Source organism: Diceros bicornis, chromosome 18, assembly GCF_020826845.1.
Source record: "Diceros bicornis minor isolate mBicDic1 chromosome 18, mDicBic1.mat.cur, whole genome shotgun sequence".
Lineage (NCBI taxonomy): Eukaryota > Metazoa > Chordata > Mammalia > Perissodactyla > Rhinocerotidae > Diceros > Diceros bicornis.
This window is the reverse complement of record NC_080757.1, coordinates 55,992,702-56,020,274: the sequence shown is the minus strand read 5'-3', so window position 1 is coordinate 56,020,274 and position 27,573 is coordinate 55,992,702. Positions and strand designations below refer to the sequence as shown.

General features: G+C 52.3%; 1 protein-coding gene across 7 annotated transcripts in view; it reads right to left on the bottom strand.

Moving 5' to 3' along the window:
• Window positions 1-2,033: 2,033 nt before the first annotated feature.
• LLGL2 (LLGL scribble cell polarity complex component 2) overlaps window positions 2,034-27,573 on the bottom strand; it is a 43,353-nt gene continuing 17,813 nt past the window's right edge. For 2 of the 7 annotated variants that reach the window (XM_058561613.1, XM_058561614.1), the window contains exons 3-26: window positions 23,947-24,044; window positions 22,535-22,616; window positions 22,131-22,246; window positions 21,558-21,716; window positions 18,383-18,545; window positions 18,103-18,235; window positions 17,708-17,762; window positions 16,943-17,097; window positions 7,825-8,042; window positions 7,684-7,751; window positions 7,393-7,546; window positions 7,199-7,303; window positions 6,491-6,783; window positions 6,247-6,397; window positions 5,718-5,868; window positions 5,150-5,266; window positions 4,864-5,030; window positions 4,126-4,390; window positions 3,707-3,860; window positions 3,363-3,391; window positions 3,067-3,114; window positions 2,824-2,866; window positions 2,625-2,686; window positions 2,034-2,374 (exon numbers count right to left, since the gene is read on the bottom strand). In XM_058561613.1, coding sequence (XP_058417596.1) covers window positions 2,367-2,374; window positions 2,625-2,686; window positions 2,824-2,866; window positions 3,067-3,114; window positions 3,363-3,391; window positions 3,707-3,860; window positions 4,126-4,390; window positions 4,864-5,030; window positions 5,150-5,266; window positions 5,718-5,868; window positions 6,247-6,397; window positions 6,491-6,783; window positions 7,199-7,303; window positions 7,393-7,546; window positions 7,684-7,751; window positions 7,825-8,042; window positions 16,943-17,097; window positions 17,708-17,762; window positions 18,103-18,235; window positions 18,383-18,545; window positions 21,558-21,716; window positions 22,131-22,246; window positions 22,535-22,616; window positions 23,947-24,044 — 2,994 coding nt within the window. In that variant the 3' untranslated portion in view covers window positions 2,034-2,366. Of the gene's footprint in view, window positions 2,375-2,624; window positions 2,687-2,823; window positions 2,867-3,066; window positions 3,115-3,362; window positions 3,392-3,706; window positions 3,861-4,125; window positions 4,391-4,863; window positions 5,031-5,149; window positions 5,267-5,717; window positions 5,869-6,246; window positions 6,398-6,490; window positions 6,784-7,198; window positions 7,304-7,392; window positions 7,564-7,683; window positions 7,752-7,824; window positions 8,043-16,942; window positions 17,098-17,707; window positions 17,763-18,102; window positions 18,236-18,382; window positions 18,546-21,557; window positions 21,717-22,130; window positions 22,247-22,534; window positions 22,617-23,946; window positions 24,045-27,573 lie in introns of all 7 variants that reach the window. The other 5 variants (XM_058561615.1, XM_058561618.1, XM_058561616.1 and 2 more) reach the window with 5 other exon arrangements.

The following is a 27,573-nucleotide window of genomic DNA, read 5'->3' as shown; positions in this document are numbered from 1 at the left end:
CAGGTGTTTGTGTGTGTGTGTGTGTGGTTGTTGTTGACTTCTCGTTGTTCAATCTGATTAGCCAGATCATTGCTGCAGCCACGAAGCTCCTCTGAGCCATGGATGTGCTGGCTCTGCCATTTTCTTCTGATTTTCTGGTGTTTGCATTATTACCATTATCTTCAATTCTTGGTTTCTTGGCAGGAAACTTCATGTCGCTTGTCCATTTGTGAGTTAATTTAGCTAACTGGGTAAAACAAGCTGTAAGTCCTCCTAAACTGGCAGTCAAAAAACCATACAAGTCACCATAGGTTGGGGTGGGGGTGGGGTGGGGCTGTCCAGTGCTCCTGGGTGTGATGTCCCCACTCCCTCCTTGGCACTTTTGGTGCATGATCCTCTGACCTGGAGACTGAGGACCCCAGTGCCAAACCAAGGTATAAACAGTAAAGCTTGACTTCTTTCATGATAAAAAATAAAAACCCTGTGCATGGAACTAACACGTTCTCCCTGACTTTGACAGAGGGTGACAGAGTGTGACAGAGGGTCACCTCCATCATTAACCCCTTAACCTCGTGGACTCATATGAACCTCACAACAGATCAGGAGGGAATACCGTTATCATCCCATTTCCCAGAAGGAATTAATGCAGAGCAGGTAAGTCATTTGCCTGAGGTCACACAGGAAGAGCTTGCTGAGATTTAAACCACAGTGGTCTTTAGAAGAATTAATCTCATCATGGAACCTTCCTGCTCAAAGCCCCCACCTCAGATGCTTCCCCCACCTCAGGATAAAGTCCGGATTCGTGAACTTGCAGGGTGTGCCCCTCCCCTCGGCTGTGCTGTCTTCTAGCACCCCTTCTCCACTTCTTCCAGGGACAGCACTCCTCTTCCCTTTGGGGAACTATTCCTCCCCATTCTTGGTGTTTCTTGGGGCTCCCATCTCAGTAAGCACCCCCCTAAGGAGAAACAAGGGATGCTTAAGTGGCCCAAGTTCCACACTCCAAAGACTCTTGAGCTGGGCATGCTCAGTGGAGGGCGAGGGTGTAGGAGCTCCCACAGTACGTCAGTTGGGCCTCAGCTCCTCCTCTGCTCTGAGTTAGCCGCCGGTGTCCTTCCACAGGCCCTTTCCTTACTCAGGCCAGGGTGGCTCCTGTGCATACAGCAGTGCCCTTGTCCTCACGAGGCTCCAGGGGCTCCCAGACTGGCCTGGCCACTCGGAGGCCTCATTTTCAGCACAGTTCCTACCAGCCGCCTTCAGCTCTTCACTCATTCCCACAGCAAGCAGACCAGTTCCTCACATGCTGCTGTCCCCTCTGTCCTCTGCGCAGAACAGTCTGCCCGGCCCACCACACCTCCTGTTCAGCCAACTCCTGGTCATCTCTCCCGTCACAGCCTAACGAACATCACCTCCCCAGGCACATTTCTCACAGGCCCCGGATTTCCCTCATCCTAACACTTCCTGCTTTTGGCAGGACTGTGAGCCCCACAAGGGCAGGGACCACATTATCTTGGCCTCCTCTAAACCTCAAGCACCTGGCATACAGTAGAGGCTCAACAAGGACAGGTGAATAGACAGAGCCCCAGCAGAGCCAACCCCTGGCTTATAAAGACCTGAGCAGCTGTCTAATCAGGCCCGTCATCCAGGGGTAAGACCTTTCACCTCCAGGTACTGCCCCCCACCTCAGCAGCACCCCACAGTCCTTCCCTGAAGCCTGGAAGAAGCCACCAGGTCTGAGATACTGTGGGTGTCTTCCCTCCTGACGGCAGGAAAGGCCAGCCAGGAGCCTCCCTCTGCGCCCGGCCCAGGGATGCAGTCAGACAGACTCAAGGTGGTGAACTCTTGCCATTTATTCCCAAAGAGAGAAGGTGAAGCAGTGTTCAGATACAAGTACAGTCTACTCGGACTGAAATGGCTTAAAAAACGGATTCTCCTGAGCACCAGCCTGGTCCAGGGGACAGACCCCAGGGGCAAAGGCAAGGAACCGCCTTACGATCATTTCCACTGATGTGGAAAATTTCTGCACAATTAAAAAATTAGTCATTGGACCAGCCCAGTGAAGAGGTAATAAGGTGTTTATTAAAAACTCTTTTTTACCCAGAGGCAGTTAGAATTTATAATTTAAAACCCAGCCCACTACAAAAAGGGGGAGGGGGAATAAAAACTGTGCAACATTGACAAAAGGACTGAGACAGACGAGGCCCGGGGAGGGCGGCCCCAGGGCCTGCGGTCCCTCCTCTCCCAAGGCCAGGAGCAGCAGCAGGGTGAAAACTGGGGGCACCCAAGCCCCTGGTCCAGCCCAGTGCACGGGCCTCTCCAGGTGGGGCAGTGCCCCAAGGAAGAGCCCTCAGTAGTGTGTGTTCATCATGCAGCCTGGATGCGCGTCCCGCTCACTCTGCTGCAGAAGGAGATAGAGATAGCAGATCAGGAGCATTCTGGGCAGGGCAAGGGCCTCAGTCACCCACCCTGAGCCCAGACATGGACGTTTTCAGGACAGCCAGGGGCATGTGTCAGGGCTGGGATGGACCCAAAGGTCCACAGGGCCCTGAGAGGTGGGGACGGGGGCTCTTGCTCCTATCCCTCCCCAGGAACACACCCTCCCAGCCACTCCCCACCCCAACCCCCACAGCAGTGCCCAAAGCCCTTACCTCCCCCATTGCTGAGGCTGTACCTCACAGCTACTCGCTGAGAACGCCAATCACCATAGCTCCTACATGGGCAAAGACAGGGCACTCATCTACCACGGGGACTTGGGGTGGCCAGACAAGGACCTTCATTCCCACAGCTTTCCTGGCACCTCTCTTGACACCTCGAGGCCCACCCCTGCAAGCTCAAGCAGTAACTCACCCTCGGTCTCCCTCCAGCGTGCTCTGGATCTCCTTCAGGACCCCTGCAGGGCAGGGGTGGAACAGAGGCCTGGTGAGGCCAGCAGAGGCTGGGCCAGACACAAGCCTTTCTCCCTCTTTTACTGATGGGGTGCTGGACAGGTCTGCTTCTCTCAGGGAAATGGCCCTCAGTTTCCTCCTGGCCTTCTAAGCCTGCCCCCAGAACATCCCTTGTGCCAGCCCACCAACTCCGACCCCAACTCACTCTCGTCATTGAGCAGAGCATGCTCCATCACGGGGCCAGGCCTTTTCTCTGTAAGGAAGAGGCCAGGTCAGGTGAGCTCTGGGCCCTCCTTGCCCCAGCTCCCTCTTTCCTGGGGTGTGGGTGCTGGAGCCCAGAGCCCAGGACTGGAAGAGAATGCTGTTTCTATTCTCAGCCCAAACATCATCTGCTCACCTGGGGTCCCCTTCCCTCCCCAGGTTTGGGCCCAGGTGTGGCCCAGGTGTGCTCACAACACCTCTGCCCCAACACACCCCTGGCCCCAGACAGGCCTGCCTTACCCTCTCCATCACTCTGGCTCCCTGAGTTCCTGTGGGGAGAGAGATAGTGAGGATTGGGGGCCACCTGGCTCCCCATTCCAGCTCGAAAAGCCCCGACTCCAAGAGGAATGAGGTCAACTGACCTGGCCTGCCCTGAGCAGGGGGCCCTGGGAGGTAAACCAAGCCCTGCCCTGGACAGCAGTTTACATAGGAAGGAGGGGCAGATGAAGGGGGGCAAAGAGCCACAGTTGGGAGGGTGGGCTGAGCTCACAGGGGAAGGGAACCCTGGCCAGCCCCAGTGTGCACCTCAAGGAGGGCAGGGGTGGGGGAGGGGCTGGGACAAAGCCACCTGCCCTTTTACCCACCTGGCCCTGCCCAAGGCCTTCTCAGGGCCTGATCCGTTGCGGGGGCGGCTGTGGTTCTTGGTTTCTGCTGAATCCACCAGACACCGGGGCTCAACCAGCCACTTGGTGGAGAGAGAGAAGCGCTCAAACTCCGACGGTGAGATCAGGTAGAAGCCTGGTGGGTGGAGGAGAAGCCTGGCAAGTGAGGCCAGCCCAGGTCTCCTGAGTCCCATGGCTGCCGCCGGGGCTTCCCTCCACAGGCAGTTAGGGGCCAGAGTCTCCCTCAAAGTTCTCCACCTAAGGCACCTGGCCTTGACAGCAACAGCCCTGGCTGCCCTTCCCAGCAGCCCCTGGCAGCTCAGCGGGAAGGGGCAGCTCAGCGGGAGCCCCGCACCCGGCCCCTCTCGCACAGGTCCCAGACGCGCCCGCCACCTGCACACCTTGGCCGTATTTGGTGAAGACGCAGGAGGCGATGCCACTGACGTCCTCCCGGCGGATGCAGCTGTAACGCACCTGGGGCTTGAGCAGGGGAAGCGAGACCACCTGGACGTCGCCCAGGTTGGTGAGGACGGCCAGGTGATGCTCCCCATAGTCCTCCGCTCGACAGCTGCTGAAGTGGGCCACGCTGACCCGCCGCACCCGCGAGCCCTCCAGAGCGGTCAGCTTTAGCTTCAGCTTAGCACTCACCTTGGGCAGCGTGAACACCTGGGGGCACAGGGCAGCCGGTCACATCCATGGCCAGACTACAGTTTGCAGGGCTTCGTCCAGCCAAGCAAGGACTCCTCCCTTCCCTGCCTGATGCTGCTGCTGGGCCCAGCCCTCCACTGGACGCCGCCCAGCTTGCCAGCTTCCCTGCTCAGTCTCAGTGCCCCCTCAGTGCCTGGACATGTAGTCACTGCACTTGGGCTGCAATGACACCAGGGCCACTTATTTCCATGTCTGCATTTTCTGCCCCTCCCACAGACACGGTTTCTGCTTCAGTGTCCCCACTGCTGACCTGGGGCCCAGGGACTCCACCAAGACCACTCTCCTTTCCTGTGCCCCTGCAGCCCCTCACACACCAACTGCAAATACAACTTTAAGTGAGTCCCAGCCACTGTCATTTGTGCCCAGGGTCTGAGTCCCCCTCCCCATGTCCCAGGGATTCCTGGGGGACCCTGCATCTACCCGCACAGCACCTTGAACTGCTCCTCCGACACGACAAGCAGTTGGTGGCTTCCCTGCATGTCCGGGCTCTTCGACAGGTCATGTGCCACTTCCAGGGGCTCAGGAAGAGGAACGCTGTGCCCATCCAGCACCAGGATGCCCACTATGGGCGCTCGGTGCATCAGCTGGATCTCCTTGGCTACGGGGAAGGAGGCAGACGGTGGGGCTGGTGGTCGGGCGGAGGGTGAGGCTGGAGACACTCCTCCCCCCAAACTAGACCAACAAGCACCTTCTGCTCTCTCCCTGCCCAGTACTCACCCTGCTCTGCCCGCACCAGCTCATCCATTCTCCGCTCGGCGGGGGGCACGCGCAGGGCGAAGGCGTAGACAGTACCCCCATTGGTGCCAGCCCACAGTGAGGGGCAGTGGCGGGAGCCTGCCAGGAGGCAAAGGGCTATATCTAACCTCTGGCTCTGGGGGTCAAGTGGAGCCAGGTGACCTGGGCTTATGTCCTGGCCTTGCCACTCACTACCTATGTGACTCCAAGGGTACCAGCAGGCACGTGGCATGCCACAAGACTCCCAGCCACTCTAGGAGGAAGATATTCCCTCATTTTACAGGGGGAGAAGCTGAGACCCAGAAAGGTTAAGTGACATGTCCAAGGTCACACTTCTAGAGAGTGGTGGAGCCTGGATATGAAGCCAGAGCAACCCAACTCAGAGACCCAAGCAGGGGAGGGAAAGAGGCAGGTGGGGGCTCTGGTCTCCCCCTGCTTACAAGGGGAAACCACCCCGAGGGTCCCACCAGCCAGGCACGCAGTAGCCTCTGATATGCCCTCATGCCAGGGGGCGCTCGCCTGTGCCCCCCACCTCAGGCTGGCCACTCACTGTCCCTCAGGTAGGTGTCAGCGAAGTAGAGGGTCCGGACGAAGCCCGTGAAGGAGTCCTCCGCCGAGCGGGCCTCAATCTTACGCTGCACAGGCGCCAGCTCCATGTTCTGCAGGCCTGTCCGCTCTGCCCTGGAACATCCCTCCTGCATCTGCAGTGGGTTGGGCTGGGCTTGAGGGTGGGCTCTGGCCTCCCCTCCCTGGGGGCATCAGATTGCTCAACACCAATCCTCCCAGGGGAAGACTGCCCACAGTGCACACCACCATGTGTCTAGTAATAGTTACTGAGGATATGACCCTAAGGTGTAACAATTATTGCCTTTTACACTTGGGGATGCTGAGGCACAAAGCAGCAGCGTGACACATCTGAGGCCACATAGCTGGTCGGTGCTGGGGCAGGACGTGAACCTATGCAGTGTGGCCCACACCCTCTGGTTGCAGCCAAAGCAGATACGAGAGGGAGGGGTAGTTTGGACCTGCTGCTGGCTGCTCTGAGCTCTGCCTAGGTATGAGGTTAGCTTTGGCCTCACCTCTCCCGGGGGGCCAGCTGCCCGCCGCTTCCGGCTGGACACTCGGCTGCGACGTATCCGGCGGAAGGACTGGCGCAGGGATTTCTTTAGGGACTTCACACGGGACAGTGGGCCCTCCAAGGCTAGCTGGTCGCTGGGGTGCAGCGTGCACCTGGGGGGAACACCAGGCCCTCAGCACTGCCAGGGCTCCCACTGGGTGCCAATCCCAGATCCAGGCCCCAGCCACCCTGGGTGGGCTGCTCACTTGACAAAGACCTGCCGCCGCTGCTGGTAGTCAAAGAGGCCAAAGCCGTGGCTGGTGCCGAAGGCCACAAGCCGCCACTCGGAGTGCAGGGCCAAGGAGGTGACCACAGCTGGGGGCTGGCACTGTACCAACACGAAGGGCTGGAAGCCGGGCTCGAAGCACACGGGCCCTGGGCGTGCACACAGACGCTCGTGCCCCTTCCAGCGGTAGCCCTCCTGGTCCTGCAGCAGGTCGGCCTCCACCTGCTCCACAGCGTGCTCTGCCTCCTCATCATTCAGCTCCAGCACCAGCACCTGGGAGGGGCGGCAGATGGGCTGAGCAAACCCCAGTACCAAGGGATAGCGCATCCTCAGGGACCCTGACGGTGGGGACCTGCAAAGGACCTGGACACACACCAAGGCCCTGGGCCCAAGAAGGGCCAGAAGGCCTCTGCCCAACCCCCAGCCCTTAATTCTGGTTTCTGGAAGAGAAACAATGATCCCAAAGGCCTCCCTCTAATGGGATCAGGCAACCTCTATCCATCGGGAAAACCACAGAGCCACAGGAGCAGGTGATGCTCCTGGTGACACCATCAGCAGGCACTCAAGAAGCTGCTTCCTGTCCCTGCTGCTCCCCAATCCTGAGAAGAAAGCTCATGGGCCTGGACGCTTCTCAAAGTCTCCCGATCACCCCTCCGCCCCGCTCTCCACCCCTAGCCCAGCCTGCTACCTGCCCTGCTGTGCCTGCCACAGCCAGGTAGCCACTGTATTTGCAGAGGAAAATCTTCTGGATGCCCAGCCGGGGATCATCACTGTAGGGGTCAAAGGAGCCCACCTGACAAGGGAGAAGAGACCCATGAGCAGCCATAAGCACCAGGCAGAGCCTGTCCCGGCCCTCCCTGGTTCCCAGGCTCCTGGACTCACCTTGCGGAGCGGGGGCCACTCATCTTCGCCCTGGGCATTGAGGTTCTCGTTGGGGTCTGTGTCGGTGAGGAACACTCGTACCGTGCTGAGTTTGTAGAGCAGCCGCAAGCAGACGCCGGAGGCATCCCAGAACCGTACTGTGCCATCCTCGTGCCTGTGGGCAGAGCCCGCCTGCCAGTGTGAGAGGGATGCAGGGTGGGGATGCCCAGTACTGGCATGCACCCCTCTGGGCTCTGCTTCCGCTCCACATATTCTACTAAGCAGGAGGAGAATGGCATCAAAGTCACCTACCCCGTGAGCAGCAGGTCCCTCTGGGGTGGGGCCGGGGCTAGGCTGGTACCACCATCAATGGGCCACCCCTAGAGAACGAGGCCAACAAGTCCATGGCAGAGCTTGGCCCTGAGGCAGGGCTGGGGCTAGCACTGGACCTACCATGGTGGAGAAGTGTGTGTTCTGCCGGCTGCCGGCAGTGATGATCCGCTCCCACAGCTTCAGAGGGATGTTGGAGACGTGGTGGGAGCAAGTGATGGCAGAGCAGTGCAGGGAGGCCAGGTAGGGAGGCTGGACCAGTGGCCAACCAGCTGTCTGCAGGTCAATCACCACCAGCTCCTCCTCAGCCAGCACCACCAGGGCGTAGGGGTCATCAAAGGCTGAGGGGAGAAGCCAAGGGTCAGGGGCTACAAGTGCCAGTAGGAAGCAGTTTGCCCCAGCCAGCCCTGCAGAATCTGAAGCTCTGGGGTTGAAGCCAGGGAATCGGCATTTTAAAAATAAGTGCCAGAGGAATGACGTCAGCATCATGGCAGAGTGAGCTTCCCCCATTGAACTCTCTCCCTCTAAGACACAACAAAAAGGACATTCATATTCCAACAGAAGCTATTCACACAACACAGAGGACATCTGAGGCACCCAGGCAGCCATACACCCAAGGTCGGAGGTGCTGGAATCCCCAGAGGAAGTGGAAGGAGGTAAGAGGAGCTCCTTTCCTTCCCCAAGGACTGCGACACAGAGACTGAGACCACATGGCTCTCGGAGGAGGGGGAGGGGTGGCTCACTGCGTGAAAACTGGCGCTCTCTAAGACCCCTCACGGCCTGAGGGGCTCCCCCTAAGGAGGGAACGGAACTGTTGCGAGGGTAGTTTCAACAAGCTAGCCCCTCAGGAGAGCAGAGAGCAACAGCAAGGTGAGAGATCAGGGAGGCGAAAGCAAGCGCCCCTCCCCCACCTGGCCTGCCCGACTGGCGCTTCAGCACAGCGGTGCTTCAGCTCAGCCCTGTCCCCAGAGGCAGTGGCCCCCAGGCACCCGGGCCTGACCACCAGCAAGGCGAGCCTGTGCCCGAGCACCAGAGGCAGCGGCAGCTCAGGCCCCACCAAGCCACAGCCCCAGCTGCTCTGGTTGGACCAAGCCATGGCCCCAGCTTCCCTGGCTTCCCTGTGCCACAGCCCCAGCTCCTTCGGCTGGACTGCCCCCCACCACCACCCCTGGCTCCAGCGGCTTCAGCTTGGCCTGTGCTCAGGCTCCAGCTGACTTGGCGCCAGCAACTTTGGCCCACCACACTCCAGTTCCAGCTTCTTTGGCCCAGCAGTGCCCCAGCTCCTCCTTCTTCAGCCCAGCACACTCCAGTTCCAGCTTCTTTGGCCCAGAGGCACTCCAGCTCCTCCTTCTTTGGCCCAGAGGCACTCCAGCTCCTCCTTCTTTGGCCCAGAGGCACTCCAGCTCCTCCTTCTTTGGCCCAGAGGCACTCCAGCTCCTCCTTCTTTGGCTCAGAGGTGCTCCAGCTCCTCCTTCTGCGGCCCAGCGCACTCCAGTTACAGCTTTTTTGGCCTAGTGGCACTCCAGCTCTTCCTTCTTCGGCTCAGCGCACTCCAGTTCCAGCTTCTTTGGCCCAGTGCACTCCAGTTCCAGCTTCTTTGGCCCAGCGCACTCCAGTTCCAGCTTCTTCAGCCCAGTGGTGCTCCAGTCCCTGCTTCTTTGGCCCAGTGGCACTTCAGCTGCAGCTGCTTCAACCCACCTGCACCCGAGCCCCAGCTGCTTCGGCCTAGCTGCGCTCCAGTCTCAGCTGTTCCCATGCTCCAGCTCCAGCTGTTCCCACACTTTCCCCCCAGCAGCCTCCACTCAGCCACGCCTCAGATCACCCAGGGGCCGATGAGAGTGCCCGCGGATCGAGGTGGGCCAGAACACACAGCCCTTGACCCCCACCCAGCGGAAGCAAGAGGAAACTGCGACCATATATTTTCACTGTGAGGAAAAGTAAGCCAACACCGACAGGCACCATGCAAAAATATATTAAATCTCCAGACCAAAAGGAAAACGACAAGCACCCAGAAGTCAACCTGGAAAGCACAGAAATATATAACCTTAATGACAGAGAATTCAAAATAGCCATCATAAAAAAGTTTAATGAAATACAAGAAAACACAGACAGACAATTCAATGAAATCAGGAGTTTCTTCACAAAAGAGATTGAAACTGTAAAAAAAAAAAAAAATCAGAAATCTTAGAGATGAAAAACACAATAGAGGAGATAAAGACAAACCTGGAAGCCTGAAGCATGAGAGCTGACAATATGGAGGAAAGAATTAGCAATATTGAGGACAGCAATGCAGAAATGCTCCAGATGGAGGAGGAAAGAGAACTAAGACTAAAAAGAAATGAAGAAACTCTCCGAGAAATATCTGACTCAATTAGGAAATCCAACATAAGGATTCTAGGTATTCCAGAGGGAGAAGAGAGGGAAAAAGGAGCAGAGAACTTGTTCAAAGAAATAATATCTGAGAACTTCCCAAACCTGGGGAAGGAGCTGGAAATACCAGTGAAAGAAATAAATAGATCTCCTAAATATATCGACATGAAAAGACCCTCTCCAAGGCATATAGTAGTAAAGCTGGCAAAAGTCAAGGACAAAGGAAAAATATTAAGGGCAGCTAGACAAAAAAAAATAACATACAAAGGATTTCCTATGAGGCTCTCAGCCGATTTCTCGACAGAAACTTTATAGGCTAGGAGAGAGTGGAACGATATATTCAAAATTCTGAAGGACAAAAACTTACAGCCAAGAATACTCTATCCAGCAAAAATATCCTTCAGATATGATGGAGAAATAATAACTATCCCAGATAAACAAAAGCTAAGGGAGTTCATTGCCACAAGACCCCCACTACAAGAAGTGCTCAAGAAGGCCCTCACCCCTGAGGAAAAAAAGAGAAAGGGGATTCAAAGTTTTGAACAAGGAGAAAAATAGGTCGACAAAAACAGAAAAATTGCAATCCTCTATCAAAATAGATTAGCAAACACTTAAATATAAAACCAAAGATCAAGGGAAGGTAAGCACCAAGCATAAATATAACCTCATCATGTTAAACATGAACTCACAACACAAGAAGGAATAAGATGTGACAACAATAACTTAGAAGGGGAAGAGGAAAGGGATCAAATCGACTTAGTCTAAGGGAATAAGAGGCCATCAAAAAATGGACTATCAGGCCTGGCCCAGTGGCGCAAGCGGTTAAGTGTGTGCGCTCTGCTGTGGCGGCAGCCCAGAGTTCACCAGTTTGGATCCTGGGCGTGCACCGATGCATCGCTTGGCAAGCCATGCTGTGGCAGCGTCCCACATAAAGTGGAGGAAGATGGGCATGGATGTTAGCCCAGGGCCAGTCTTCCTCAGCAAAAAGAGGAGGATTGGGGGCCAGCCTGGTGGCGCAAGTGCTTAAGTGCGTGCACTCTGCTGTGGCAGCCCAGGGTCTGCCAGTTCGGATCCTGGGCGCACACCCACGCACTGCCTGGCAAGCCATGCTGTGGCAGCGTCCCATATAAAGTGGAGGAAGATGGGCACAGATGTTAGCCCAGGGCCAGTCTTCCTCAGCAAATAAAGAGGAGGATTGTCAGATGTTAGCTCAGGGCCAATCTTCCTCACACACACACACAAAAAAAATGGACTATCACATCCACGAGATTTTTTATACAAACCTCATGGTAACCACTAACCAAATACTCAGAACAGAATCACACACGATAAAGAAACAGAAAACTAAGAGAACCCCCATACAGAACTACCAAACTGAATTGGTAGTCCAAAACACACGGGATGAGAAACAAAAGAAATGCAAAGGACTGGGAAAAAGAGTGATAAAATAACAACAACAAGCCCCCATATATCAATAATTACCCTAAATGTAAATGGACTGAACTCTCCAATCAAAAGACACAGAGTGGTGGGATGGATTAAATAAAAGACCCAACAATATGCTGCCTCCAGGAAACACATCTCAGCTCTAAAGACAAACACAGGCTCAGAGCAAAAGGATGGAAGACAATACTCCAAGCTAATGGCAAACAAAAGAAAACAGGTGTTGCCGTACTTAGGCAAAGTTGACTTCAAGATAAACAGGTAATGAGAGACAAACAGGGGCAATATATAATGATAAAAGGGACACTCCACCAAGAAGACATATCACTTTTAAATATATATGCACCCAATACAGGAGCACCAAGGTAGATAAAGCAACTACTAACAAACCTAAAAGGAGATATTAACAATAACATAATAGTAGTAGTGGATCTTAGCACCTCACTCTCATCAATGGACAGATCATCCAGACAGAAAATAAATAAGGAAATAATGGACCTAAATGAAAAACCAGATGAGATGGACTTAATAGACGTATACAGAGCACTCCATCCAAACACAGCAGATTACACATTCTTCTCAAGCGCACATGGAACATTCTCAAGAATGGGCCATATGTTGGGAAACAAGGCATGCTTATGTAAATTTAAGAAGACTGAAATCACAACAAGCATCTTTTCAGACCATAATGCCATTAAGTTAGAAATCAACTACAAGGAAAAAACCAGGAAAGTCACAAAGCTGTGGAGACTCAACAACATGCTACTAAACAACCAATGGATCATTGATGAAATTAAAGGAGAAATCAAAGCATATCTGGAGACAAATGAAAATGAAAATACACCATACCAACTCATATGGGATGCAGCAAAAGCGGTCCTGAGAGGGAAACTCATAGAAATGCAGGCCCACCTTAACAAACAAGAAAAAGCCCAAATAAGCAACCTCAAACTACACCTAATGGAATTAGAAAAAGAACAAAGCCTAAAGTCAGCAGAAGGAGGGAAATAATAAAAATCAGAGCAGAAATAAATGAAATTGAAATTAAAAAAACAGTAGAAAGGATCAATGAAACAAAGAGCTGGTTCTTTGAGAAGATAAACAAAATTGACAAACCCTTAGCCAGACTCACCAAGAAAAAAAAGAGAAGGCTCAAATAAATAAAATTATAAATGAAAACGGAGAAATTACAACAGATACCACAGAAATACAAAAGATTATAAGAGAATACTATGAAAAACTATATACCAACAAATTGGACAATCTAGAAGAAATGGATAAATTCCTAGACTCATGCAACTTCCCAAAACTGAATCAAGAAGAAATAGAGTACCTGAATAGACCAATCACAAGTAAAGAGATTGAAACGGTAATGAAAAACCTCCCAAAAAATAAAAGTCCAGGACCAGATGGCTTCTCTCGAGAATTTTACCAAACATTCAAAGAAGGCTTAATACCTATCCTTCTCAAACTATTCCAAAAAATAGAGGAAGATGGAACACTTCCCAACACATTCTACCAGGCCAACATCACCCTGATACCAAAGCCAGGCAAAGACAATACTAAGAAGGAAAACTACAGACCAATATCCCCGATGAACATAGATGCAAAAATCCTCAACAAAATATTGGCAAACTGAATACAGCAATACATTAAAAAGATCATACACCATGATCAAGTGGGATTTATACCAGAGACACAGGGATGCTTCAACATCCGCAAATCAATCAATGTGATACACCACATTAACAAAACGAGGAATAAAAACCATATGATCATCTCAACAGATGCAGAGAAAGCATTTGACAAGATCCAACATCCATTTATGATAAAAACTCTCAACAAAATGGGTATAGAAGGAAAGTACCTTAACACAATAAAGGCCATATATGGCAAACCCACAGCCAACATCATACTCATTGGAGAAAAACTGAAAGCCATCCCTCTGAAAACAGGGACAAGACAAGGGTGCCCACTCTCACCACTCATATTCAACACAGTACTGGAGTTTCTGGCCAGAGCAATTCGGCAAGAAAAAGGAATAAAAGGAATCCAAATAGGCAACAAAGAAGTGAAACTCTCGCTGTTTGCAGATGACATGATCTTATATACAGAAAACCCTAAAGAATCCATTGGAAAATTATTAGAAATAATCAACAACTATAGCCAAGTGGCAGGGTACAAAATTAACTTACAGAAATCAGTTGCATTTCTATATACCAACAACGAACTAACAGAAAGAGAACTCAAGAAGACAATCCCATTTACAATTACAACAAAAAGAATAAAATATCTGGGAGTAAATTTAACCAAGGAAGTGAAAGACCTATAAAATGAAAACTATAAGACATTACTGAGTGAAATCAATGATGACATAAAGAAATGGAAAAATATTCCATGCACTTGGATTAGAAGAATAAACGTTGTTAAAATGTCCATACTACCTAAAGCAACTTACAGATTCAATGCAATCCCAATCAGAATCCCAAGGACATTCTTCACAGAAATAGAACAAAGAATACTAGCATTCATACGGGGCAACAAAAGACCCCATATAGCTAAAGCAGTCCTGAAAAAGAAGAACAAGGCTGGAGGCATCACAATCCCTGACTTCAAAACATACTACAAAGCAATAGTAATTAAAACAGCACGGTACTGGTACAAAAACAGACACGTGGATCAACGGAACAGAATTGAAAGTCCAGAAATACAACCTCATATCTATGGGCAGCTAATCTTTGACAAAGGAGCTAAGGACATACAGTGGAGAAAAGAAAGTCTCTTCAATAAATGGTGCTGGGCAAACCGGACAGCTACTTGCAAAAGAATGAAAGTGGACCATCTTCTTTCACCATGCACAAAAATTAACTCAAAATGGATCAAAGACCTGAAGGTGAGACCTGAAAATATAACACTCCTGGAGGAAAATATAGGTAGTACACTACTCGTCATCAGCCATAAAGGGATCTTTTTGAATTCCATGTCTACTCAGACAAGGGAAACAAAAGAAAAAATAAACAAGTGGGACTTCATCAGATTAAAGAGCTTCTACAAGGCAAATGAATCAGGATCAAAATGAATACGGAACCCACCAGCTGGGAAAAAATATTTGCAAACCGTATATCTGACAAGGGATTAATCTCCATAATATATAAAGAACTCACACAACTGAATAACAAAAAAACAAATAACCCCATCAAAAAATGGGCAGAGGAAATGAACAGACACTTCTCCAAAGAAGATATACAGATGGCCAATAGGCACATGAAAAGATGCTCAACATCACTAATCATCAGGGAAATGCAAATCAAAACCACACTAAGATATCATCTTATACCTGTTTGAATGGCTACATTCACCAAGACAAAAAGCAACAAATGCTGGAGAGGCTGTGGAGACATGGGAACCCTAATCCACTGCTGGTGGGAATGCAAACTGGTGCAGCCTCTATGGAAAACAGTATGGAGATCCCTCAAAAAAATAAAAATAGAAATACCTTATGATCCAGCTATCCCACTACTGGGTATCTACCCAACGAACCTGAAATCAACAATCCAAAGAGGCTTATGCATCCCTATGTTCATCACAGCATTATTCACTACAGCCAAGACATGGAAGCAACCAAAGTGTCCCTTGACTGATGATTGGATAAGGAAGATGTGGTGTATATATACCATGGAATACTACTCAGCCATAAAAAAAGACAAAATTGTCCCATTTGCAACAACATGGATGGACCTGGAGGGTATTATGTTAAGTGAAATAAGCCAGAAAGAGAAAGACAAACAGTGCATGATTTCACTCATATGTAGATGACAAACCAACACACAGACAGATAGAACTGTTTGGTGGTTACCAGGGGCTAGGGGGATCGGGGGTGGGCACAAGTTGTGGAGGGGTGCACTTATATGGTGACTGATAAACAACAATGTACAACAAAAATTTCACAATAAAAAAATAAATTAATTAAAATAAATAAATAAATAAAAATAAGCACAAATCCAAAAATGTATAAAGAAAATTATACACCATGACCAAGTGGGATTTATCCCAGGTATGCAAGGCTGCTTCAACATACAAAAATCAATTAACATACTCCATCACATCAACAGGCTAAAAAAGGAAAAACACATGATCATATTGAGAGATGCAGAAAAAGTATTTGACAAAACCCAACACCAATTTATGATAAAAACTCTCAGTGAACTGGGAATAGAGGGGAACTTCCTCAACGTGATAAAGAATGTCTACAAAAAAGCTAGCGCATGGGCTGGCCCCGTGGCTTAGCGGTTAAGTGTGCGCACTCCGCTGCTGGTGGCCCAGGTTCCGATCCCGGGCGCGCACCGACACACCGCTTCTCCGGCCATGCTGAGGCTGCGTCCCACATACAGCAACTAGAAGGATGTGCAGCTATGACATACAACTATCTACTGGGGCTTTGGGGGGAAAATAAATAAAAAAAAAAAAAAGCTAGAGCTAACATCATAACTTAATGGTAAGAAACTTGAACTCTCCCACTAAGATTAGGAACAAAGCAAGGATGTCTGCTCTCACCACTCCTTTTCAAGTCCTAGATAATGCAATAAGACAAGAAAAAGAAATAAAAGGTATACAGATTGGGAAGGAAGAAATAACACTGTCTTTGTTCACAGGCGACCTGATCATTGATGTAGAAAATCCAAAAAAATTGATAAAAAAACTAGACCCTGCTCCCAGCATCCTGTGTCAGGTGTGAGGAGGGAAGAGACTGAGAAACGAGGAATAGCAGGTTTGGAGTCTCTCTCCAAATGGCCTCGAGGCTGGGAGAACGCAGCCCAGGGCATCCCCAGCAGGCCCGCTCCCCTCACCTGGAGGCCTGGGCCTTGTCAGGTCAGAGTCACTTGGGAAGGAGGCCCACCCTCTTGGAGAGCTCCTGCCAGGCCTCCTCTCCAGGTTTCGACATCAGCCCTTCCTGGTCTTGCCTGTCACCCAATTCACGAGCCTGACTCAGGGCTTTGCTGTCCTGGCCGAGCTCCAGGAGGTTGGCACAGAGCTGGCCCCACACTGCACCCCCTGCCCCACCCCATAAGGAGGGCTTCACCATATTTAAGCTAGGACCCCCTTGCCTCAGATGAGTGGGTGTTAAACCCAACAGTATGGATCTATCCCCTTTGGGCTAAGTCCCATCTGAGCTGGGGAAGGGCAAAGAGAGCTTAGGGTGGGCAGGCGTGGCCAGCAAGGAAGAAGGCACAGGCCAGCAGGGAGGGAGAGAAAGAGACCGGCTGCGGCTGCTGGCCTTGGAGGCACTAAGAAGGGATACAGTGGGGACTCAGAGAGTGGCAGGTTTGGGAACACTCGTGCAGGCCCCATCCCTTTATTAACAGATGGGCCTGCATCTCCACACCTCCCAGTGGCTAGCCCTCCACACCCACTCCTGAAGCTCGCCTACCTGCCGCAGGGTCCGCCTCGGCAAGGACAGTAAAGTCGATGACACGGGAGGTGAAGTCAAAGGCTGTCTGCTGGTCACTGTGGATCACTGAGATGCAGTGGCGGTCCCCATAGCTGGCCCGAGGCATACCACCCTGGAAGATGGTGAAGGGCAACCTGGCAGGCACAGAAGAGTGGGGTGGGGAATGTGATGGGGCTCACGATGCAGCCCCAGACAGCCACAGGCTGAGCTGGCAGCTTGGAAATTCCTGTGACAGGCCTCCGCGGCAGGGCCTGGGAGGGAGGCCAGTCTCAGTGTGAGTGCTCACACAAGGTCTCCAGGAGGGGTAGGGGTGGACCCCCATTTCTTCCCGATTGCAAGAGCCCCAGAGAACTTGGGGGTGAGGTAGGGACATGCAGGCTGTGGTTTCTGAGTCTCTGCAGCCACTCCTGCTTCAACCAGATGGCTCCCCCTTTCTGCTTATACATCGGGTCTCCCTATATGATTCTTTGAGGAAAGGGGTCTGCTACTAAAACAGAGTTTGAAACCTATTGATCTGAATCATCTCTCCAGGAGGGTGGAATGGAAAAAAACAGACGTGTGTTTTCAGGAATTAGCCATGAGAGGTATGAATGGCCCTTTCTCTTTTCACTGGAGTCTGACACCTGGACGTGGGACCCAAAGGCACTCACTAGGCACTGTCTCCCCGCAGCAGAGACCCGAGCAGCCTTTCCAGCCCTCTAGGAAGGCTCTGGAAAGGGAAAAGGACAGAGCACTGGTACCTACCCCTGCCTGGTGGTCAGCCAGAAGATTTTGGTAATAGCTTTGCAAGGAAAAGGACCTACAAGAAAAGGAATTAGCTTGAATGGGTCCTCCCACTCTCAGAGCCATGTAGGTCTGCACGGGCAGATCCCTTGCACCCACACCCACATAGTAGACCTATCTATGCTTGAGTCTTGCTCTGAGTGAGCCACAATGGGCATCAGAAAATCCGTCGTGTGGCTTTGGACAAGCCTTCACCTCTCTGGGCCCCAGGTTTGTCTTCTATGAGCTGGGCACCTGCACCTGAATGCAGGATAGACCGACTGGGAACAAAGAGGATATTGCTCTGCACTGAACTGAAAGGCAGTCCCAGGTGACAGGGCAGGGCCAGGCCCCCGCCAGGCAGGCAGAGCACTGACCATAAGGCACATGGCTGTGCAGGGGGTCCGGTGGCTGGGCGTCGGCAGACACAGGCCACTGGTAATAGCTGCCGTCAGAATGGCAGCTGACAATCAGGCGGCCGTCCCGCTGCCAGCAGATGTTCTCCAGTTGCTTCAGGGGAGAGGGAGAGAGCGCGGGCTGGGATCAGGGTGGCAGTCCCAACGCCCGCACCCCCACACTTCGGCATGGTGGCTGCATGTGCTATGCGGGGTCTGGGAGAACCACGTGGCACCTGTCACCGTCCCAGGCACCACCTACCTGGCTGCTGAGGAAATGGCAGAGCACACGGCTGCCCCGCAGGTCCCAGATGACAACGAGGCCCCGGCTGTAGCCGATGAGGACCTGGTTGGGGTCTCGAGGGTGTTCCTGCAGAGCCTCCACCATCTCAAACACCCGCCGGTGGCGGGCCTCCTCCGGCAACCTGGGAGAGGTGGGCACCGTGAGCCCACGCCGTCATCCACTGACGGGCACAGCCGAGAGCAGGGCATAGCCGCCACCACATTCTGTGCAGCAGTGGGTGCTGAATGCGCCAGCATAGAAAGATTGCTAGGACACACCACCAAGGGGAGAGAACCAATGTGTACAACGGGACGGTGATATATAAGAACCCACAAGGATGCAAATGCAGGTGGCACAACTATAAGGAAAGGCAAGGAAGTGATCTCCAGAAAAGCCGATGTGGTGGTGACCTCTAGGGGAGGGAGGGAGTTGTGACTGGGAAAGGCATGCAGGGGATCCTGGGGGGCTGGCAAAGTTCTATTTCTTTGCCTGGGGGTGGCTGCGAGGACACTCACTTTATAAGAATCCATTAAACTGTACATCCTATTTAGTGCATTTCTGTAAAGAGGTGGTATTTCACAAAAAAAAGGTTTTTAAGACCCGTAAAACAAAACTCTATATTAGTGGGCCTGGGTGCCCAGTGGGTGCTGAATGCGCCAGCATAGAAAGATTGAGCCTTGAGCCCTCCCTCTTTCTCTGGGCCCAGAATGCTGATGTGAAGTCTGGAGGTGCTGCAGCCAACAGAAGACCATGAGGTGGCAGGCATGGGACCAAGGGCCAACGCCAAGGATGGTGAGTAGGAAATGGAAACAGCCTGAACCTCGAGGGCATTACTATGCCCCAAACCAAACCAAACCAAACCAAACCCCTCTACATTTACGTACATCCCCATATACCAATACTATACACCAGATACTGCTAGCACTGGCCTCTCCGGAGTTAGAATTAGAATTGGGAGCAGGAGGTCAAAGGGGCCTGCAAGGTTTTAATTTCTGAAGAGGATTCTGTAAGGATCTACTACTTATATAGTTAAAAAAATAAATTTATCTTAAAAGTGAACAATGCAAGAATTACACCATCTTGGAAAATACAGAGAAGCATCAGGAAGAACTTCAGAAGGAAGCTGTGCGGCAGGACTGACGACGCTGCCTGAATCCAGGTAACTGCCCCCCAGACCTCCTCTGCCAGCATGTCTTTGCATGCTTTGCTTATTTATTTAAAAACTGGAATTATACTGTAACATACTGTTTTGCAACTTGCTTTTTTCCCCCCTACTTAAATAGACCATGGCCATTTTCTTATGTGTTTAAATATTCTTCGAAATATTTTTTTTTTTTGGTGAGGAAGATTAGCCCTGAGCTAACATCTGTTGCCAATCCTCCTCTTTTTGCTGAGGAAGATTGGCCCTGGGCTAACATCCGTGCCCATCTTCCTCTACTTCATCACAGAGTGGCTTGATGAGCAGTGCATAGATCTATGCCCGGGATCTGAACCTGTGAACCCCTGGGCCACCTAAGCGGAGCACGCGAACTTAACCACTACGCCACCGGGCCGGCTCCTGAAATATTCTTAATGAACGCAAACAATGCCCTTATATAGATGAATACTGTTGGACAATGAGATGGTTTCAACTGTTTGCCATTAAAAACAGCCCTATGATGATCATTCTTACGTTTGCATTTCCCCCTTAGGATGGAGACCTTTTCAGAGTCCGAGTTGCTAGACTAAAGGGTTGGATTTTTTTTTTTTTTTTTTGTGAGGAGGATCGTCCCTGAGCTAACATCTGCCAATCCTCCTCTTTTTTTTGCTGAAGAAGACTGGCCCTGGGCTAACATCCGTGCCCATCTTCCTCCACTTTATATGGGACGCCGCCACAGCATCGCTTGCCAAGCGGTGCGTCGGTGCGTGCCCGGGGCCGCCGCAGCGGAGCACGCGCACTTAACCGCTTGCCCCACCGGGCTGGCCCCAAGGGTTGGATGTTTTAAAAATTTAGAAAGTGTTGTCAAAGTGGAGAGTGAACAAGGATTTAGATTGGCACAAGGGGTTCCCAGGGCACTCAGCCGGCAAAGCCCAGGGGGGTAGCTACAGCCTAGGGGAGGGCTCCTCCTCAACTGGACTCTCACCAGCATAGGGTGAGGCGGGCATTAGCGTGGCCACATGCTGAGGAGTAGGTCCTCCAATGGTCTCACCCACAGACCGGGTGCCTAGGCTGAGAACCAGCCATGCCTGCCATCTTGCAAACAGGCCTGCTCTGACCATGGTCATGCTGCCTTCACTCTACCCTGCCAAGTGGGAAAGACAGTTTATGCTCAAAGGGACCTGGCCTCAAGCTGGAATCCTCCCAAGCCAGCAATGCCCTGCTCTGGACAGCTGGGTCCTGCTTCACCATCAGCCAGGCTGCTGAAGAGCTGGGCCTGATGGCTCTGACTGTGTTACAAGCTGGTCCAGAGCCCTTCAGGGGCACAGTCCCACTAGCTCGAACCTGAAGCAGCTCCACGTCCCAACACCCCGGCCTCCTCCCTGCCCCTTGTAACTGAAGAACATTCCATTGCTACCAACTCTTCATCTCCTCCCTTTCTGGGCCCTGGCCCTGCTCTCCACACCCAGACTTGATCTGACTCCCTTTCTATTGCAGACACCACCGTCAAGGAGCAAAGCTTCCGAAATGAGCTGAAGAAACCTACAAGGCTGTGGCTGTCAAGTATTTTTAGCCATGGAGCCTACGTGCAAATGGAAACTTAGCAGACACCAAAGCGTAAACATCAGAAGCTGCCCAGCTGATGCAGGGAGGTTTGGGCCCGTCGGCCCCACTGCAGAGCCCCTGTAATTTTGAAATACGTGGTATCAGTGCAAAGAATGCTGGACTAAGAGTTGGTGCCATTACACAATCACTTTGAGCCTTATTTTCCTCACCTGTAAATGAAGTGACAAGTCACCCCCAAGACCCCTTTCTGTGCCATGATGCTAACACATTATGAGGTGAGATTCTCAATTTGGGGGACAGGTGGGGAGCTGAAAGTCTCTCCTCTCATCCCCATAAGACTTCCCAGGAGAGAAATAATAAGCTCCTGAGACATTACCAGGGACCAAAGGGAGGAGGACATGCCCCACTCGAGGGATGGGTTCCTAATGGCAGCAGGGTCTCTGGGCTCACCGCTGCAGCACGGCATCCGAGCTGATGGTCCGGTCCTCCAGCGTGCAGAAGGCGGGCAGCTGTACCACAAACACGTTGCCACTCTCAGTGCCCAGGTAGAGCAGCTCTCGGGAGGAATGTGGCAGGACCACGGTGATCTGTGTGGCACTGGGGGCAGCCCTGCGGACAGGAATGGCTGTCTGTGAGCTGGCTGCTGCCCAGGCAGGGGAGACCCCATGGAGAGGATCTCCAACTCCTGGCTGCCCTCACCAGCCCAGGGAAGGCCATGCCGAGGGAAAGCAGGCTTGTGAGATCCTTTAGCAGGGTCCACGGTGTCTCAGGCCAGGACAAACATACTGGTGACTTTCTGCCAAGATAGCACACAGATGGCAGAGAGATTGGGCTAGGAGGCAAAAGGATCCTTCCTGCACAGACACTGTGGGGATAGAGGCAGGCCCCAGCCCTGCCCTCTCTACCCAGAGCACCTGCAGGTTGGCTCAAACACTTGCCAGAGGATCACCTCAAGGGTGATCGCTCCCTGGAGTGGGGTGCACGGGGCAGGCTCGCTGGGGAGCAAGGGGACTGAATCCTTACCCTGGGGGGCTGCGCAGCGTGAAACTCTCATCCTCCTGTAGCTCTGACACCCCGCCTTTGACCTTTAGGCTCCACAGGTGCAGGCTGTTGTCATCCAGCAGAGTGACCAGCTGGCACTAGGGAGGGAACCGGATGGGGGCAGGAGTGTTCTGTCTCATTAACCAGGGAGGGCCAGCATTCACTGTGGCCTTTACACACTTGGGCGGCCCAGCCTGCACCAGTTGTTTCAAAGAGCCCCAGAACCAAGAGACCCCTGACTACCGTTAGGGTGGCTCGTGAACCACAGCTGGGGAAAGGCAGGTGGTCCCAGGTCCTCCCATCAGCACCAAATCCAGGGCCACCTGCTTCTCCATCACCCTATCTGGGAGACGTGAGAGTGAGAAGAGCATGGAGGGAGCCCTCACCTGGCCGGGCAGGAAATGGATCTGCACTACAGCGTTATTCTCCCGGTGCAGCCCCATGAACTCCACCCCTGGAGCACCATAGCTAGGAGTAGCAGGCTCAGGAAAAGCTCCAGAAGGCCAGACACCACCCCTGGGCCCACTCAAGTGCCAGCACCTCTGGGCCCACGTGGCAAGGAGTATAAACAGCTGGCAGCAGAGAAGGGCTCGCCCTCCCTCCAGAAAGCAGGACCTATGTCCGGGGCCTGGGGTGGGGAAGAGATGGCAGTGGCCCTAGCCCGAGGGCACAGGGCCAGTGAGCTGACCCCTGAGGGCGAAGCCACCCAACCAGGGAGAGCTTTCCTAGCCAGGCAGGTGGGAGTGACTCCTTAGAAGGGTGAAGCCTTATCTTGGCAACTATTAAGCTACTCCCTGCACCACCCCCACCCCACCCCGCAACCTGAGCTGCAATAGACCCATCAGCTACTGCATAGTGGCACCTGTGAGAAACCACAGGGCATACCCGTGGCCATGAGACTTGGCACAGGGATTGGTAACCAGGATATGGCCATCACCAGGCAATGATTAACCAGCTGAGGGAGGGCTGAGCTGGCCATGGGACCTAGGCCCCTGCCCTCCTATGGATACACCACCTCCAGCCTGGCCCAGCTGACTCGAGGCACCCTCAGCCTCCCTGCCCATGCTGCAGCAGAGAGGAACAGAAGAGAGTTACAGCTTCGCTGGAGGAGATATCAGCTGGGCTCTCCACGGGTGGTCCCCCACCTCCCAATTCCCCTAGGTCCTATCCTGGCTCACTCTGGGGGCTCAGGTCAGATTCAAGGGTGGGGGTGGGGCTCCCACACTTGTAGTCCAGCCCAGGCCAGCCAGAGGACCCAAGCAGCAGGTCCCCCATCCTGGAACCTGTGGGCTTGCCTCTGAAATGGCCTGGAGCCCCCATCAGCCCAGAACCAATGCTTAGGATAAAAGGTGATCCAAAGTGGACCAGGCCAAGGAAGGACTATCCCTGCCACCCAGGAGTCCACTCTACCCTCTGGTGTGTGTGTATGCATGCGTGTGTGTACGTGGGGGGTGTGCAAGCTTGGGGGTAGAATCTAGAAGAGCAGCTGCCCTAGCACTGCTCCACAACCCAAGGCCACCCCATCTCTGGTTTGGACAGAGCCCTGGGGCCAGTCTGTTGACTCTCACTGGGAAAAAGGTTTAAAGAAAAAAAAGCTTCTTGGCCCATCACCCACCTCTACTTCCTGCATTCAGGGCTGACTCTTGAGAGGATGTTTGGAACATCCTGGGAACAAGAGGAGTCACCTGCACCTTGCTTTTATTTGGAGGGTGGGGGTCCTCCCTGAATCTCACCAATGCCAAGGCCCCCGCCCCTTCAGGGCCTCCCTGGGTAGGAGCTGGGAGGACAGAAAGGATACAGCTTGACAGCTCCGGAGCGGGTGCCGATGGCCAGGATGTGCAGAGAGGGGCTGTAGCCGAGAGCGCTGGGCTGGTGCGGGAAGCCATGTTCCACCGTCTGCAACGAGAACAACATGGGCATGGGCCTGCAGACATGTCCCTTCCGCCCCTCCACAGCTGGGGGACCAGTGCTAGATGGCAGAGCTGCAGCACAGAGCCACCCCCAGCAGGGAGGAGGAGTTCAGTCTTGTTCAGGTTCCTACCCAGATGCATGAGTGTGGAGCCAATCCCAGACCCCACCCTCTGGACCCTACCCTCCATCTGTTTCTGACCTGGTCCTTGGCCACGTGGCCATCTCTGGGAGCTCATGCTCCCCCGACACCATGATGGCTACTTGACGTTCTCCAAGAACTTGGACTTGGTTCCTCCACCACTCATACTGTGGGTGACTGACCCAGCCCTCCTGAAGGGGTGGGGGGGCAAGGGAAGCTTCGTGGGGCTGGCGCAGTGGAGATATCAGGTTGCTCAGGAAGCCTGATTCCACCGCAGCCCCGGGCTGGCCCCTGGGTCTGAGAGAACTCACAGCGGCTCTTCCCAGTTCTGGGCCGTCTGAGGCTCCTCCAGCCCTGAACATCTGCTCTCTCTCAAGTGCCCTCACTGTCACTGAATTCTCCACCATCGTCCCAGAGAGGAAGTTTCTGGAGTGTTGTTGCAGACACATGCTTTTGCTCATTTCTTATTATAGAAGTCATACACATTGCAGAAAACTTGGAACATATAAAGGAGTTTGAAAAAGAAAACAAAAATCACCCATATTCCCACAACCAGAAGTTACACTTGGGGCTGGCCCCGTGGCTTAGCGGTTAAGTACGCACGCTCCGCTGCTGGTGGCCCAGGTTCGGATCCCGGGTGCGCACTGACGCACTGCTTCTCCGGCCATGCTGAGGCCGCGTCCCACATACAGCCTAGAAGGATGTGCAGCTATGACATACAACTATCTACTGGGGCTTTGGGGGAAAAAATTAATTAATTAAATTAAAAAAATTAAAAAAAAAAAAAAGAAGTTACACTTGCTAACATCTCGGTGTGTGTCTGTGAGTCTTGCCTGCGCCTGTGACTATAGGTGCGTGTGTGTCCATGCTTAAAACCCAGAGACCTAATTGGTGTCATGCCACATGGTTATATGTGTACACGTATGGCTCTGTGGTCTGTCTTTCCACCTATAGCCAGCCCAGGTTGTTAAAAACACTAACACAACTTGAATGGCTGAAAAATATTCCCTATGTGGAGGTGCCCTAACTCACCAGGCCTCTGTTGTCGAACATTCTCTGTTTCTAGACGGTTTGCAATTGTCAGTTGCATTGATGACCATTCCTGGACTCCCATCTTTGCCTGCACCTCTGAGTGTTTCCTTAGGCAGATGTCCCAGGGGTGGAATTACAGGTTAAAAAGTAGGGACGTCAACACGACAGATTTAGATTGACAAACCATCTTGGGGAAGGTTTTTGGTTGTTTCTTACTCGGCTAACCCTATGCCCCACCTCCCACCCCAGGGGATACTGAACCTGCAGAGCTAGATTAGAGCAGGCCAAGGGTGCCAGCCAGCTGCTTTAAAGACTTTTTTTTTTGTTAACTACAGAGACACTGCCCTGCAGAAAAAGGCTGCACTGATGAGGCAGCTCTCCGTAGGCCTGGCTCTCCTCCAGGCTTTACTTGGCCTCAAAGGAGCAGAAAGAGATAAGTCCCGTTGACAGCTGGCGTGATAGTTTAGCAAACCCATCTGCTGCCTGCCCGCTCATCCAGTCCAGGGGTTGGGCCAGAGAGGAGAGCTCCAAAGAGTGCCTATTCTGGGGACGGGACACCTAGTGCCATATAGGTGTGGGGCCCCCCTTAGGCCTGGCTCTTTGCTGGGAACACAGCCTGCCCTGCAAATGGCTGTACCTGAAAGGGACAGCTGGGAGGGCACAAGTGACCCAGCAGGAGCCCCCCGCCCAGCCCAGGTCCCTGTTCAGCTATGTAAAAAATGCAGAGCCTGGAAAAGCCTTGGGGAGATAGCGGAGTGTCTGGAATGTAAACATTTCCCAGGAAAAGGAGGGCAGAAAACGTGAGGGGCTGTGGGACAAGCCTCCCCAGAGTCCCTGCTAGGCATCAGCCAGCCCCAGGTTGCTGGGGCCTCAGGAAGTCGGCAGCTCGAGCTCAGGAAAAGGTTCCTGGGACGGTAGCATTTTCCCATCACCACCACCAGCAGCAGCTCAGGGCCAAAGCCTCTGGAATTTGGAGGACTCTGGGGGAAACGTCCTGCAGGAGCCTGGTGGCCAGTAGGAGGCCGATGCCCAGAGGTGCCCAGTACAACAGTCACGACCCATGTGTAGAGACTGGGCACCCGCGATGTGGCAAGTGCCACCAAGGAACTGAATTTTTAATTTTATTTAAATTTAAGAATGGACGCTGAATTCAGTTACTGGAAAACTTCTCAGGAATGTCCTTGGGTTCCAAAGGAACAGGGGCTGGATTCAGGCAGACCAAACTTCGAATCTCCTTTTTTAACCGTAAATCTTTCAACTCTAAATACAGATCACATATTTCCAAAGAAAATTTAATGTCCAAATTGAGATGTGCTGTAGGTGTAAAATATACTCCAGATTTCAAAGACTTTTTATTAAAAGAAACCTAAAACTAAAAAAAAAACTTAAAAATTCTCAATTTATATTAACTACATGTTGAAACAATAATATTTTGGATATATTGGGTTAAACAGAATATATTAACAAAATTAATTTCACTTGCTTAAAAATTTTGTAATGTGGCTTCTAGAACATTTTAATATGTGGCTCATATTATATTCCTATTGGACCAAAGTGCTGCCCTAGATGATTTTGCCTTGGGACATCAGCAGGAAAGTCAAGCCAAAGAGAAAACAGTCTGCAGCTTTTTGTCAGGCTCTCAGGCCACACATTATCCTATCAACTCACCAGTAGAAGTTCTAACATCTCGCCTGAGTCACTCCTGCTGCAGGTCAGCCTCTTTCCCTTGACCCAGAGGGAGACAAAGGTCAAGTGCATTGTTCAATCCCTTGTACCCATTCCTCATTTCTTTAGAGGTCCTGGGGACACTGTGCCCCCCCTCCCGCCCATCCTCAGCTTCTTCTCCATAGGCTGGTTTAGAAAGAACAGGCACTGAGTCAGTTCCATGAAGCTCTGAATCCCCCTCTGCCATTTAAAAGGAGTCCGGATGTGGGCGAGCTGCTTTGCCTCTCTGAGCCTCATTTCACACCTGACAAATGGAACGATACCAACAACTGCATCGAGCAGGGCTGTTCTCGGCTTGAACAGGATGAACCTCAAGCAGACCACCTGACAGTGGCTGGAAGCCTAGAGCACACAGGCCTTGCCCATAAGGCCAGGCTTCCTTCTAAGGTTCTCCATCATTCCCTTGTCTCCCTCAGGGCATCTTCTCCAAGTTGACAACTAGAGGGACCAAGCCTCCCTCAAGAACAAAATCAGGGGAGGGAATTTCACAGTGACCCTACTTGGTGAGGGGCCAAGACAGTGGGTTCAAATGTAAACAGTGTGGCAACAGGGTATTCCCCAAGTCCAGGAAGGGCAGAGGGAAGGGGGCTATAATACAATCTGAGGAGGCAAAGTTGA